General features: G+C 42.8%; 1 protein-coding gene across 5 annotated transcripts in view; it reads left to right on the forward strand.

The window, feature by feature from the left end:
* The window catches only part of pnpla6 (patatin-like phospholipase domain containing 6), a 203,812-nt gene that overhangs the window by 63,660 nt on the left and 125,826 nt on the right, over positions 1 to 14,326 (forward strand). For all 5 annotated transcript variants that reach the window (XM_063035875.1, XM_063035872.1, XM_063035871.1 and 2 more), the window contains 5 exons: positions 3,299 to 3,458; positions 7,428 to 7,508; positions 8,555 to 8,683; positions 10,612 to 10,692; positions 12,776 to 12,911. In XM_063035875.1, the coding sequence (XP_062891945.1) occupies positions 3,299 to 3,458; positions 7,428 to 7,508; positions 8,555 to 8,683; positions 10,612 to 10,692; positions 12,776 to 12,911 (587 nt within the window). The remainder of the gene's footprint in view (positions 1 to 3,298; positions 3,459 to 7,427; positions 7,509 to 8,554; positions 8,684 to 10,611; positions 10,693 to 12,775; positions 12,912 to 14,326) is intronic.

Raw genomic sequence — 14,326 nt, forward strand, 5'->3', positions numbered from 1 at the left:
GTAATAATGTAATTACGTCATCACATCAGACCATAAACTAAGTGAGTAATGCAAAAAGAGTGTAAAAATAGTGAGGTAGTGTTTAACAAACACACTTGTAGATTTGCAGGGTTATTTGCAGATGTACAGCAGCAACGTATGGGAATCACTACATATCTCTCTGTGCTTCCTGTACTATGGCGCCCGACTGCAGCTGTGCGGTGGTGTTCAGATGATCGCTCGAGCTCTGAAGTGCAAGAGATTGGTGAGCCCCAGCAGTTTGGCCCCTCATCCTGTAGTAACTGGGAGACCTAGCCAAAATCAGGGCTGAGTGACTACTTGTCACTGGTGAAGAAGCTGGGTGAAAACTGATGTAGAAAATTGATGAACTAGACTAATATAGAAGCAACACCACAAAATGCTGGAGGAACTCAGCAGGCCAGGCAGCATGTATGGAAAAGAGTATAATCGATGTTTCAGGCCAAGATGTCGACTGTACTTTTTTCCATAGATGCTGCCTGGCCTGCTGAGTTCCTCCAGCATTTTGTGTGTGTTTCTTGGATTTCCAGCACCTGCAGATATTCTCTTGTTTGTGATTAGACAAATACAGATTTGACCTTAAAGAGCTTGTTTTGAATGGATTGTAGCCTTGCTTATTGGAATCTTTACTTGTATGGGAAAGCATCTGCAACTGAAAATATCGTAAAGTCAGCATGTTTTCTAAAGGGAATGTTATGCTTGTCAGATGTTATAGAATTCATTAAATAAGTAAAAAAAATAAGCATGAATGATGCAAAGGATTAAGGTGTGACAGCCTCCTAACTAGGTTAGTATGCTGAGTTGGGGATGAGAAATAGAATGATGGTAAAAACTAAACAAAGTGTTGCAAGTTCACAAGTATTCAACTTTCAAAGTAAGTAATGAAAGAAATATCTGCCCCATGTTAACAAAAAATATAATTATTTAAGTGGATCTTGATGTGGATCTGTTCTATGTTTAGCTGAGATGCTGGATTTTCAGTAATACATTGTAAAGTATCTAATCAAAAGACGGTCTATTCTTTCCTGGCCTACCTATTGTCCCACAAACCTGCCTGTCCTGGCCGACCTATTGTCCCACAAACCTGCCTGTCGTGGCCGACCTATTGTCCCACAAACCTGCCTGTCCTGGCCGACCTATTGTCCCACAAACCTGCCTGTCCTGGCCGACCTATTGTACCACAAACCTGCCTGTCCTGGCCGACCTATTGTCTCAGCTTGCTCCTGCCCCACCGAACTCGTTTCTGCATACCTCGACACGGTTTTATCACCCCTTGTTCAATCCCTTCCAACCGATGTTCGTGACACTTCTCACGCTCTTAAACTTTTCGATGATTTTAAGTTTCCTGGCCCACACCGCTTTATTTTCACCATGGATGTCCAGTCCTTATATACTTCCATCCCCCATCAGGAAGGTCTCAAAGCTCTACGCTTCTTTTTGGATTCCAGACCTAATCAGTTTCCCTCTACCACCACTCTGCTCCGTCTAGCGGAATTAGTCCTTACTCTTAATAATTTCTCCTTTGGCTCCTCCCACTTCCTCCAAACTAAAGGTGTAGCTATGGGCACCCGTATGGGTCCTAGCTATGCCTGCCTTTTTGTTGGGTTTGTGGAACAATCTATATTCCGTGCCTATTCTGGTATCTGTCCCCCACTTTTCCTTCGCTACATCGACGACTGCATTGGCGCTGCTTCCTGTACGCATGCAGAACTCGTTGACTTTATTAACTTTGCCTCCAACTTTCACCCTGCCCTCAAGTTTACCTGGTCCATTTCCGACACCTCCCTCCCCTTTCTAGATCTTTCTGTCTCTGTCTCTGGAGACAGCTTATCCACTGATGTCTACTATAAGCCTACTGACTCTCACAGCTATCTGGACTATTCCTCTTCTCACCCTGTCTCTTGCAAAAACGCCATCCCCTTCTCGCAATTCCTCCGTCTCCGCCGCATCTGCTCTCAGGATGAGGCTTTTCATTCTAGGACGAGGGAGATGTCTTCCTTTTTTAAAGAAAGGGGCTTCCCTTCCTCCGCTATCAACTCTGCTCTTCAACGCATCTCCCCCATTTCACGTACATCTGCTCTCACTCCATCCTCTCACCACCCCACTAGGAATAGGGTTCCCCTGGTCCTCACCTACCACCCCACCAGCCTCCGGGTCCAACATATTATTCTCCGTAACTTCCGCCACCTCCAACGGGATCCCATCACTAAGCACATCTTTCCCTCTCTCCCCCCCCCCCACATTCCGCAGGGATTGCTCCCTACGCAACTCCCTTGTCCATTCATCCCCCCCATCCCTCCCCACTGATCTCCCTCCTGGCACTTATCCGTGTAAGTGGAACAAGTGCTACACATGCCCTTACACTTCCTCCCTTACCACCATTCAGGGCCCCAAACAGTCCTTCCAGGTGAGGCAACACTTCACCTGTGAGTCGACTGGGGTGATATTCTGCGTCCGGTGCTCCCGATGTGGCCTTTTATATATTGGCGAGACCCGACGCAGACTGGGAGACCGCTTTGCTGAACATCTACGCTCTGTCTGCCAGAGAAAGCAGGATCTCCCAGTGGCCACACATTTTAATTCCACATCCCATTCCCATTCTGACATGTCTATCCACGGCCTCCTCTACTGTAAAGATGAAGCCACACTCAGGTTGGAGGAACAACACCTTATATTCCGTCTGGGTAGCCTCCAACCTGATGGCATGAACATCGACTTCTCTAACTTCCGCTAAGGCCCCACCTCCCCCTCGTACCCCATCTGTTACTTATTTTTATGCACACATTCTTTCTCTCACTCTCCTTTTTCTCCCTCTGTCCCTCTGAATATACCTCTTGCCCATCCTCTCCCTCCCCCCCCCCTTGTCTTTCTTCCCGGACCTCCTGTCCCATGATCCTCTCGTATCCCCTTTTGCCTATCACCTGTCCAGCTCTTGGCTCTATCCCTCCCCCTCCAACTTTCAAATCCCTTACTCACTCTTCCTTCAGTTCGTCCTGACGAAGGGTCTCGGCCTGAAACGTCGACTGCACCTCTCCCTACAGATGCTGCCTGGCCTGCTGCGTTCACCAGCAACTTTGATGTGTGTTGCTTGAATTTCCAGCATCTGCAGAATTCCTGTTGTTTGCTATTCTTCAAGCCTTCATTGCCACAGTATACTGCATGAGGCCATCTATCTTGTACGGAAACTCCACCTGCTTCTTTGTTTATATAGGGATTCGCTAATTTTATTGCTAAATATTGGTTTAATTGACGGTCTTTCCATTGAATCTTGTGTTCACAGGGTTTTGGGCCATTTTGAGAAGCCTCTGTTTCTGGAGCTGTGTAAGCACATGGTCTTCCAACAGTTTCAGCAAGGAGAGTACGTCTTTAAACTGGGCCAGGCAGACAACAGCATCTACGTAGTCCAGGATGGCAAACTGGAGCTCAGCCTGATGGGACCTGTAAGTCAATCTCCACATTATGGTGTGGAGATTATGGCCTGGGAAATATTCTCTCTCAGTTATTGTTTTCAATGCTCCCTTCTCCAAGGAGCTTGTTCTGCTCTTAGTTTTGCACACCAATTACAGTGGCTCCTATGCTGCTGGGATAGAGCTAATTTGGATTTCTTTTAATTCCTTCACAAGTGCTTCTGCTGAGACTTAACACATTGGTTGCACTGAATTACCCCCCAAGATGACCAACAAGCTGTGTTATTTCAGAAGGCAGTTTACAAATAAAATATGTAGTTAAGTCTGCAGTTGCATATAAGATAGACCAGGTAAGAAACACAAGAGATCTTAAGCAACACACACAATGTTAGAGGAGGTGAGATCCTGCTGAAGGATTTCAGCCGGAAAAGTTGACTGTGCTTTTTTTCCATTGATGATGCCCAGCATGCTGAGTTCCTCCAGAATTTAGATTAGATTAGATTATGAGGACACTCAGTCCTCGTTTATTGTCATTTGGAAATGCATGCATGCATTAAGAAATGATACAATGTTCCTCCAGAGTGATATCAGAAAAAAAACAAGACAAACCAAAGACTAACACTGACAAGACCACATAATTATAAACATAGTTACAGCAGTGCAAAGCAATACCATAATTTAATAAAAAGCAGACCTTGGGAACGGTAAAAAACAGTCTAAGTTCCAATCGACTCTCGATAGTCCCCGATAGCAGGCTGCAGAAGGGAGAAACTCTCTCTGCCATAAACCACCAGGCTCCAACAACTGTTGATTCATTGGAAGCACCCAGCCACAGTCTGTCCGAAAACTTCGAGCCTCCGACACCGAGCACCATCTCTACCGAGTGCTTCGACCCCGTCCCAGCCGCTGAGCAACAAGCAAAGCCGAGGATTCAGGGCCTTCCCCTCCGGAGATTCTGGATCACACAGTAACACCGGCAGCAAAAAAGGCATTTCAGAAGTTTTTCCAGATGTTCCTCCGTTCTCTCACATCTGTCTCCATCAAATCAGGATTGTGCACGGCACCCTACTTGACAGATCACAGATATCATTCACCGGAGTGGCTGCGAAAGCTGCGTCGGGCCGCCATCTTCTCCTCCCTTCAGCAACTTTTGTGCATGTTGCTCGGATATCCAGCATCTGCAGATTTTCTCTTGTTTGTGAAGAGTATACTGTATTATTTAGTATCTTACTAGCAGTGATTGCTCATCTTTGCATGGTAAACTTCTTATTTAGTCCTCAGCTTGAACTGTTTAGCCCACTTGGTCCTCTGACTGAGGAACCTGGATTCTTGCTCAAGAAGCAGCACGCTTAACTCATTCAAAATAGCTTCCAGAAATTAAATTCTGCTGCCCTGAGTCATACTCTCCATCAAACATTCTTCTGTTCTTTGATTCCAGTTTCCATACATGTTTTATTTTCAAATCTCCTCCCCTCTACTTATGGTTGTAAGCTATAACTAAAGCATTAAAAGCAAAACTTGTGGATTCCAGTTCCAGAGACAAATCTGTGCTGGGTTTTCCACCATCAAGTAAAAAGTATTTCTGTATTTCTGCCAGTTCAGTAGAAAGCACTAATAAATTTGGTTTGATCTGAAGATTCTCAAATAACTTGTACCTCAAACTGCCGCCAAATTCATAGTCCCTTACCCCACACTGCTTGTTTCTACATCCTACCCAGGGTCCACAAACCTGACTAACCAGGTTGGCCCATTGCCTCTGCTTGCTCCTGCCTCAATGAACTCGTATCTCCATACTTCAACTCCATTCTATCCTCCTTGGTTCAGTCCCTTCCCACCTACATCCGTGACACTTCACATATTCTCGATTTATTAGTAGTTTTTCAAATCCCTGGCCCTGAAAAAGGCCTTAAAGCTTCTTCTTGACAAAACACCTGACTGGGTCCTCCACCACCCTTCTCCGTCTTGCAGAGCTGATCCTCACCCTCAACATTTTCTCCTTCTGCTACATTGATGACTGCTTTGGTGCTGCTTCATGCACCTATGCTGAGCTCATCAATTTTATCAACTTTGCCTCCACCCTGCTCTTAAATTCAATTGATCCATTTCTGACATCTCACTCTCCTTTCTCGATCTCGCTGTCTCCATCCCTAGAGACAAATAGTCAACCATGTCCCATGGTTATCTTGCCTATACCTCTTCCCACCCTGTCTCCTGTAAAAATGCTATTCCCTTTTCTCAGTTCCTTCGTCTCTGATGCATTAGTTCCCAGGATGAGGCTTTCCTTTCCAGGACATCAAAGATTCCTCCTCCATCAAAGAATGGGGTATCCCTTCCTCTGCCATCATTACTACCCTTCTCCATTTCCCAAACATCTGCACTTACTCTGTCTTCCGACCACCTTAACAGTTCCTCTTCTTACCTACCACCCCATGAGCCTCCGCATCCAGCACATCATTTTCCACAACTTCTGCCATCTCCAATGGGATCCTACTATCAAACATATCTTTACCTCCTCTCCCCCACCCCCCCACCTCAGCTTTTCGTTCCCTCCATGATTCCTGTGTCCATTCATTCCTCCCCACTAATTTCCCTACCAGCATTTAATGCTGCAAATAGCCAAAGTATTACACCTGTCCATTCATTTCCTCCCTCGCCTCCATTCAGGGCCATAAGCCGTCCTTCCAGGTGAGGCAACACTTCACTTGCAAATCTGCTGGGGTCATTTATTGTGTCCGGTGCTCCCGATGCGGCCTCCTCAGCATTGGTGTGATCCAGTGTAAATTGGGGGACCACTTTGTCACACACCTCCACCAAAAGTGGAACTTTCTGGTGGCCAGATGTTGTAATTCCGATTCTCATTCCTGTTGTGACATGTCAGTCTATCACCTCCTCTTGTGCCTTCAGCGTGGAAGAGCAAATCTTATATTCCATCTGAATAACTTCCAACATGATGACATGAATATCGATTACTCCTTCCGATGAGGAAAAAAATTCCATTCCCCTCCCCTTTTCTATTCCCTTCTCTGGCCTCTTCTCACCTGCCTATCATCTATCATCTCCCTTGGGCCCCCCTTCTCCTTCCCTTTCTCTTAAGGTCACTCTCCCTTCCTATCAGATTCCTTCTTCTCCAGCTCTTTATTTTTCCTGTGCACCTGGCTTCATCTGTTACCTTCTAGCTGTCTTCCTTCTCTTCCCCCACCTTTTTATTCTGGTGTCTTCCCCCTTCCTTTCCAGTCCTGAAAAAGGACCTTATTCTGAAACATCGACTGTTTATTTATTTCCATAGATGCTTCCTGACCTGCTGAGTTCCTCCAGCATTTTGTGTGTGTTGCTTTGGATTTTCAACACCTGTGGAATTTCTCAAGTTCACCATTTTTAAATTGTTTGAAATATGAAATGTGGCTTATAAGACCATTGAAGAAAGGGCATAAAAAAACAGACTGCTGGACAGACAGCTGCCGAGGAGGGGGTTGGGAGTGGGAAGGAATTTTTGATTGAAGTTGAAAGGAGAAATAACTTGCTAAGATACAGGTGAGTACATTTCACTAAGGAAGACTTAAAAGATGGTGTAACCCATTCTAGCACCGTGAAGAGTTTGTGTGTGGCTCACCTCAATAATGGGGAATGGTCATTTTTGAAGGATTTGTTTATTAGTGCAGAGCTAAATGGAACTCTGTTTTATTGAAAATATTTTTGTTTAGTGTGATTTTTAGAAGCATTTACAAATGTGAAAAACTGGGTCATTTCCAGCTATCAAGTCCTATTGATCCATCAAACACCTATTGATTGTTTCCAAAATATGGCCTTGTGCTAATGTTTGTTCATTATTGTATTGGGGGTGAAAGGTTATGCTGAACATTAATTTCTTCACCATGAAGGAGTTTGCCATGGTGTGATTGTGGGAATGGATACTGAGCTCGTGCTGGAAATTTTGTTGTAAATGTATCTGTTTCAAAGCCATTATCATATCAATGTTATATCATTATCATTCTTTTCCTGCAGGAAGGTAAAGAATGTGTGGTAAAGGAGGTTTTTCCTGGCGACAGTGTGCATAGTTTGCTCAGCATTCTTGATGTCATTACTGTAAGTTACTGCATTTTGACATCTTGTTTCCTGGTTTTAAAATATGCCCCATACGCAGGGTTGGTAAATGAGTTTTGGGTCTAAAAATGTTTTAACTCAGTAACCTCCCAGATTTGATTCTCAATAACTGGTTTAAGTTGGAGAAACTTAGATCCAGAGCTAGGTGATATTGTGGTCTGAGGAGGATGCAGAGAGGTTTAGTGGAAATATACACAGAATAAGTATCGGGACAAGGAGGTAGCTGATAGAATATAATATATATTCTGTAGAAAAAAGATAGCAAGCTGGAGTATTTAATAGTGTGAGTTTAGCTGGTGTTTAGAAGAACTTAAATGTACACTGGAAGTGCAGATGCAAAGACAGTAGGTGATTAGGTAAGTAAGCAATACATTGGTATTTTTAGATGGAGTAATACTATAGAAAACTCTTGCGATTTAGGGTTGTGATAATGATCGGCAGTGGTTTCAGGAAAAGTTAATAACATTTATGCATTTATCATTGTGATACTTGCATGTATTTGGATTGCAAGTTTTGCATTCAAGCCTGTCTCTACAAATGCAGCTTTATCCAGTGAGGAGTGCTGCCTCAGCTTCCACGACCTTGGTTCAGTCTTGACTTTGGGTTCTGTCTGTGTGGAGATTGCACATTCTCTCTGTGAATATGTACGCCCCCCCCCCCCCGCCCGGGGTGCTTCACTTTCCACCCATAAATCAAAGATGTATGCAATTAGTAGGCCAATTAGCCACTAAATTACCCCTATTCTAGCAGAAATTAGATAGGATTAATGTAGGATTGATATAAATGGATGCTTGATACTCTGCTGAGACTCAATGAGTCAAGGGACCAAACTCCGTCTCTATAACAGTGGATCCAGGGCTGCCTGTTAGAATGGAGAGCTTGTGTCTTTGACTGTTAAATAGATAATGGTGAGTGTTCTGTGTCTTGACCCAGAGTTGCAGTTGGCTTTTTTTTTGGGAGTTCTTTCATGGTTTATTTTCCATAGGATTTTTGGATGCAATAAGGATATCAATGCTTACTTGTTCCAGGGTCACCAACGACCATACAGAACTGTGTCAGCTCGAGCTATTGAAGTATCAACTGTACTTTGCTTACCGGTGGAGGCATTCCAGGCAATTTTTGAGAAGTATCCTGAAAGTTTGGTGAGGGTGGTGCAGGTGAGAGCATTATTTGAATTGGGTTTCATACATCCATACATCCACTCATACAAACATAGATATGCAACATAGGGACACAGACATTTTCATTAATAGTTGCATAGTTTGAAGGGTATTTATAATAAGAATGAAAAGCTTGTGTTTCATTTCTTGTAGCAACTGAACGTAAACCCTTTAACTTGCCTCAGACAATATTACTGCCAAGCCCATTCGAGTTCTTCAAATATAGCAAACTAAATACTGAAATTCAAAGTAAATTTATTGTCAAAGCATGTATATGTCACCATACACTGCCTCGAGTTTCATTTTCCTGCAGGCATTTACAGGGAAATAAAGAAATACAACAGAATTTATGAAAAACTATAACTAGCAAAGACTGACAAACATCCAATGTGCAAAAGATGACAAATTGTGTCAATAATGAGCAATAAAAACATAAATAAATAATACTGAAAACATCAGTAAATTAGGTATACGCTCAGTGGTCACTTTGTTAGGAACAGGAGATACCGAATAAAGTGGTCACTGAATGTATGTGGTCTTCTGCTACTGCAGCCCATCCAGTTCAAGGTTCGACGTGTTGTGCATTCAGACGTGTTCCTCTGTCACCACTGTTGTAACATACGATTATGAGTTCTTGTCAGCTTGAAACAGCCTGGCCATTCTCCTCTGACTTCTTTCATTATCAAGACGTCTTTGACCACAGAACTGCTGCTCACTGGATGATTATTTTTGTGCTGTGTTTAAGTGGTAATGTAAAGAGTAGGTTTAGCAGAGTATAGAGACAGGGTGGGTAAAGGATTCGTTATCAGAAGTGAAGTAGAGAGGAGGAAACTAGAAGAGCTGGTTAGAGGTTGTAAAGACTGGGAAAGCATTGGAAGTGACATAGAAATAAAACATTTCAGAGCACGATGAAGTTTGGAGATAAACTGAGGATCTGCAAAGGCAGTTGACTTGAAAGGAAATTTTGGATACATACCCTTAGGAATTTAGAAGAGTGCGATAACGTAGAAGATACTGCAAGGTCTTGACACGGTGGATGTGGCACCATTATCTAGAAATAGGTCAGCATTTAAAGTCACCATTGAGTTTATTGTCATATGCACAATTACGTGTATTCCGAGGTGCAATGTTAAAATGATAATGGTAACAACATCGCAGGTGCATAGCATATAAACAATTTTTACAAAAAAAATTAAAGTTGCATGCAATTTTTACAAGAAGCTATAATTAGAACAAAAAATAACGAAGTCCATTTTAGTGTGAGGTGGCCGTAGTGCTCTTAAACTGTACTGATGGTTTTGCTAGTTGTTTCAAGAACCAAATGGTTGAAAGGAAGAGCTATTCTTGAACCTGGCAGAGTAGGGCTTCAGACCTCTGTACCTGCTGCCCAATGGTAGCTGTAAGAAGATGCTGCGGACCAAATGGGAGAACCTTTGATAAGTGTTGCCTTCCTAAGGCAGAGCTTCCTGTAGATACACCAATAGAATGGAGGGGTGACCCTGTGATGTATTGAACTGAGTCCACTACACTTTGCAATTCTTTTCATTCCTTAGCTTTCAAATTGTCAGACCTAATCATGATGCAACCAGTCAGGATACTTTCATCAGTACATCTTCGAAGTGTGATAGAGTGTTCGATGACGGGCTGAATCTCCTAAGAAAGAAGCCGCACTGGTGTGCTTCTCTGGTGATGGTATTGAAGAGTTGCCCATTTTTTTTCCCCTGAGGATTGCAAATCTTTGCAGCTGTTACACCAGGATAGTGGACACAGAATTCATGAACATTTTTAAAACCTGAGGTTTGATAAGCAAGCAGTGAGAGCCTATAAGTTTGAGGTTTTGCTATTATTAATGGACATACAATTGTCAATCTACATCTGGTAGTTCAATTAATTAGCTGCTTTTCAATTGTTTATGTCTCTCCTAGATCATCATGGTGAGGCTACAGAGAGTGACTTTCGTGGCTTTGCACAACTACCTGGGCCTGACTAATGAGCTGTTCAATCAGGTGACTCTCCTCCTTACATTATATGTTCAGAAGCCTGCTGCAGGATACTTGCAGTTTCTACAGGAGTTCTTATCCCCTATTGTAACTTCAACAGGCTCTATGTTCGGCACTTCTCTTGTATGGGGTTGAGCAATCTCATTACGTGTAAGAATCTCTTCAGTCACCATCTGCCTGGTGGTCATAGGTAACCCAATCACCTAAGATGGCCACACTGGGGATAGATTAGAAGGTTTTAGTTACACTGTGGGTCTGAGATCACAGATCCTCTGACAGTTGCAGAAGAAGAGAGGAGCAAATGTGTACTGTTTGCTGTGTTGGTACCTGTATGTCTGGGGGTTGCTTGGGACAAGTGTATACTACAGGGCTGAGTTTATTCAAAGCTGTTCTGACATCCACAAAATGGATCAGTGATGTGCATGATGAACAAGGTTGACCATTCCAACTCAACCCAGATGTTTTGACTAAACAAAGCATACAACCATTAATGAAAAGTGGCAGCGATTGGCCATGGTAGATGACACTGAGTGGGGCTGGAGTCCAACCTTTTTGACATTTGTAATTGCTATATGCAAGCTCACTACAGTAATTGAAATTGGTGGATGTGGAAGGTGGCCAAACCAGTAATCATGATGTTGTATTCAAGTTCAAGTTTATTGTCATTCAACCACGCACATGTATCAGCTAAATGGAACGTTGTTCCTCTGGACTCAAGGTGCAAAACACATTACATGTTGTCACACACAGCACATATCGAACATGCTGTATAAATATGATGCAACACATATAGTTTCAATATTGCACAATACAGTCACAAAGCAATATTAGTACAAGTCCCTGAATGGGATGGCCTGAAGATTGATTGCACATGGGTTGTTGTCCTGAAGCCAAGATTCTATAAGAATAAGCTCGCAGCAGTTCTTCATCTTGTGCTAGATCAGTTGCAGATGAAGATAATCCAGTTTGTTTTCCATGGAGCAAACATTGGAAGGCAGTATTGAAGGGAGAGCTGGCCTACAGAGATTAGCCTTTTAACCGAGCATGGATTCCAATGCAAACTCTGACATTGCTTCCAGCACCTCCTCTCCTGCCTGGCTGTAATGGGCAGGGGGCTTGGTCCATGCAATAACCTGAGGCCACGCAGCTCCTCTGCTGATGGTCTCGCCTAATGGACCAGACTTGAAATATTTTGTACTACTAATATCCAACAGGGCCTTGCAATCATAAGTAAATATGTAACACAAACATTTGCACCATTTGTCCACTTTAGTTTTCTCTCATACTGTTTCCGGTGCCTCCTCCCCCTGGGTGGCTGTTACAGAGCTTGGAGGACATGGTCTGTACAATAACCTAAGGCTACACAGATCCTCTGCTGTTGGTCTCACTAATGAACTGGACTTATAGTATTTTGTATTATTAATGTCAAACATGGTCTTACGATCATAAAAGAAACTTGTAAGACAAACACTTGCATCATTTGCTGGACCCGGAGAAGCCACTGGGACTAAGCACACCCTCATCTTACTGAAAGTTAATCAAAATCCAGATTGGAAATCTTTTAAGGGCGAAGTCTTGAGGATGCTGGAAATCGGAATAACACAAAAAGCCAGAGATATTCAAGTTAATCAGTATTTGAAGAGAAAATAGCTAATACAGTACTCAGATTGATGATTTTTTCTTTGGAGCACTCTGAAAGATCATCAACAACAAATGTATTTGTATCCACGCATGCAGTTTGATCCAATAAGTATTTCAATATTAAGGCAGTATCTGCATATTTGCTCTTCCTTTCCCCATGGCCAATTCCATTTGTCTGTGGGTGTGACTGCCTATTTTAGGATACCCCATGCTGAGACAGCATGAATCACCTCTGGGCCTCCTCACAGTGCAGAGATAGGAATTGCCTACAGGAAGGCCTATTGCAATGGTCCAATTGTGTAGCCAAAACCTTATAAGAATGTGATTGTCAGCTGGTGTGACCAAGTTCACTGGCTGTGCTGATTCCAGGAGCCAGCATTCTGAATATGTGAGAGTATTGCTTCTCTAATACTTACTGACAGGAAGTATGTTCTGTGTTTAATGGTAGGAGAACCAGCCTTCACGCCTTGTTCCTCAGCCAAACACCACCACGCGGATGAGCCCTTTACGACACAGGCGGTACATAAGTAATTCAGTTGCTGATGATCAGAAGGATGCGGCTGGGAAATCGAGTTCAGATGCAGGTGGGTAGGTGTAATCCACAGGGCATCAAAGAGTATGGGGTGAAGGCAGGGGAGTGGGGATGACTGGATGAAGTAGATCAGCCCATGACTGAATGGCGGAGCAGACTCGATGGGCTGAATGGCCTACTTCTGCTCCTATATCTTATGGTCTTGTCTGTCGCAAGCTGGGCAGCAGTTTTGTCAGCATTAATGCAAATTTGCATTATTTAACTTGCCAGTCACACCCACCTGAAATTCTTCGTTTGCATTGGAATTTGACTTTGGATTTTTCCAATTGCATGGGACAGTCTGACAGCTTTGAACTTGGCCTCTACTTGCATAGCAAAAAAGACGAGATATGAAGCCAAACAGATCTACAATCTATTAGATTAGCTCCACCTTTAAATACAATCATTGCTGAATTCGTTCACATTTTCGTGCTTTCACATCTTACACCTTTCCCACCTTCTCCCAACTTCTCCCTCATCTGGTGCCAAATTTATCAATTAAGTGTAATGCACATAAAGCAGGCTTGGATAGTCATTTGCTGATGTTTAAATTTTTCATTTACATTCAGTTTAATAGGTGATTATTTAATGTCTGTTCGGTCCAATGCTCCCATCAACCTTCTGTAATGCCCATACCTACAATCTGGGCCGCATCTTAGTTACTGTGTCCTCAGCCACAAAGGTCTCCCTTACTTTCTGCTGTGTGGCTCATTCACCAGATTTGTCCTGGAAAAGAGGTTATGAACATACATGAGCACCAACACATCAGTGCAGTATCCTGTTGGGTTCTCAATGATATCAAAATGGCTGATAGCCTCTATGTAAGTAGTTGCTAAATTCTAAATTATTATGCAAAGGCCTTGAATTTCCTGCGAACAGCTTAACCATTTGTGTCAACCCTTTCGATAAGAATGAATTGAAACTTTGTGATCCTAGCCTGGGCACGATACTCTAGGCTTCATCTTTTGTGTTCTCCTTGACTAAACTAACTCACCCAATACATGGAAAGCTTCACTGTAGTCCATTACAATTCAATCTCCACTGGTAAAACTAATTAAATGAAGCAATTACTCTGTTTCTCCATATATACTACCTAACCTGCTGTATAATTCTAGCATTTTCTGTTCTTATTTCAGTTTTCCAGCATCAGCAAGTTGGTTTTCCAAATTTATTTCTTGTTGTTAAAGATAACTGCATATCCTACCACTGATGTTCTTTCCCACCCAGAACTGGTGCTTTCTGATTCTAGTACTTGTATATTTATGGTGGGCATTCCTGCTCAAGGAAATTAGAAGTAAGGGAACTAGTTGGAAATGGAATAAATGAGAAATAATATTCTGAAATACTGGACTTCAATTAGTTTGCTTCTATCTAGTATTCAAAGTTCAAAGTAAAATTTATTATCAGAGTGCATACATGTCACCACAT

Source organism: Mobula hypostoma, chromosome 29 (genome assembly GCF_963921235.1).
Source record: "Mobula hypostoma chromosome 29, sMobHyp1.1, whole genome shotgun sequence".
Taxonomy (NCBI): domain Eukaryota; kingdom Metazoa; phylum Chordata; class Chondrichthyes; order Myliobatiformes; family Myliobatidae; genus Mobula; species Mobula hypostoma.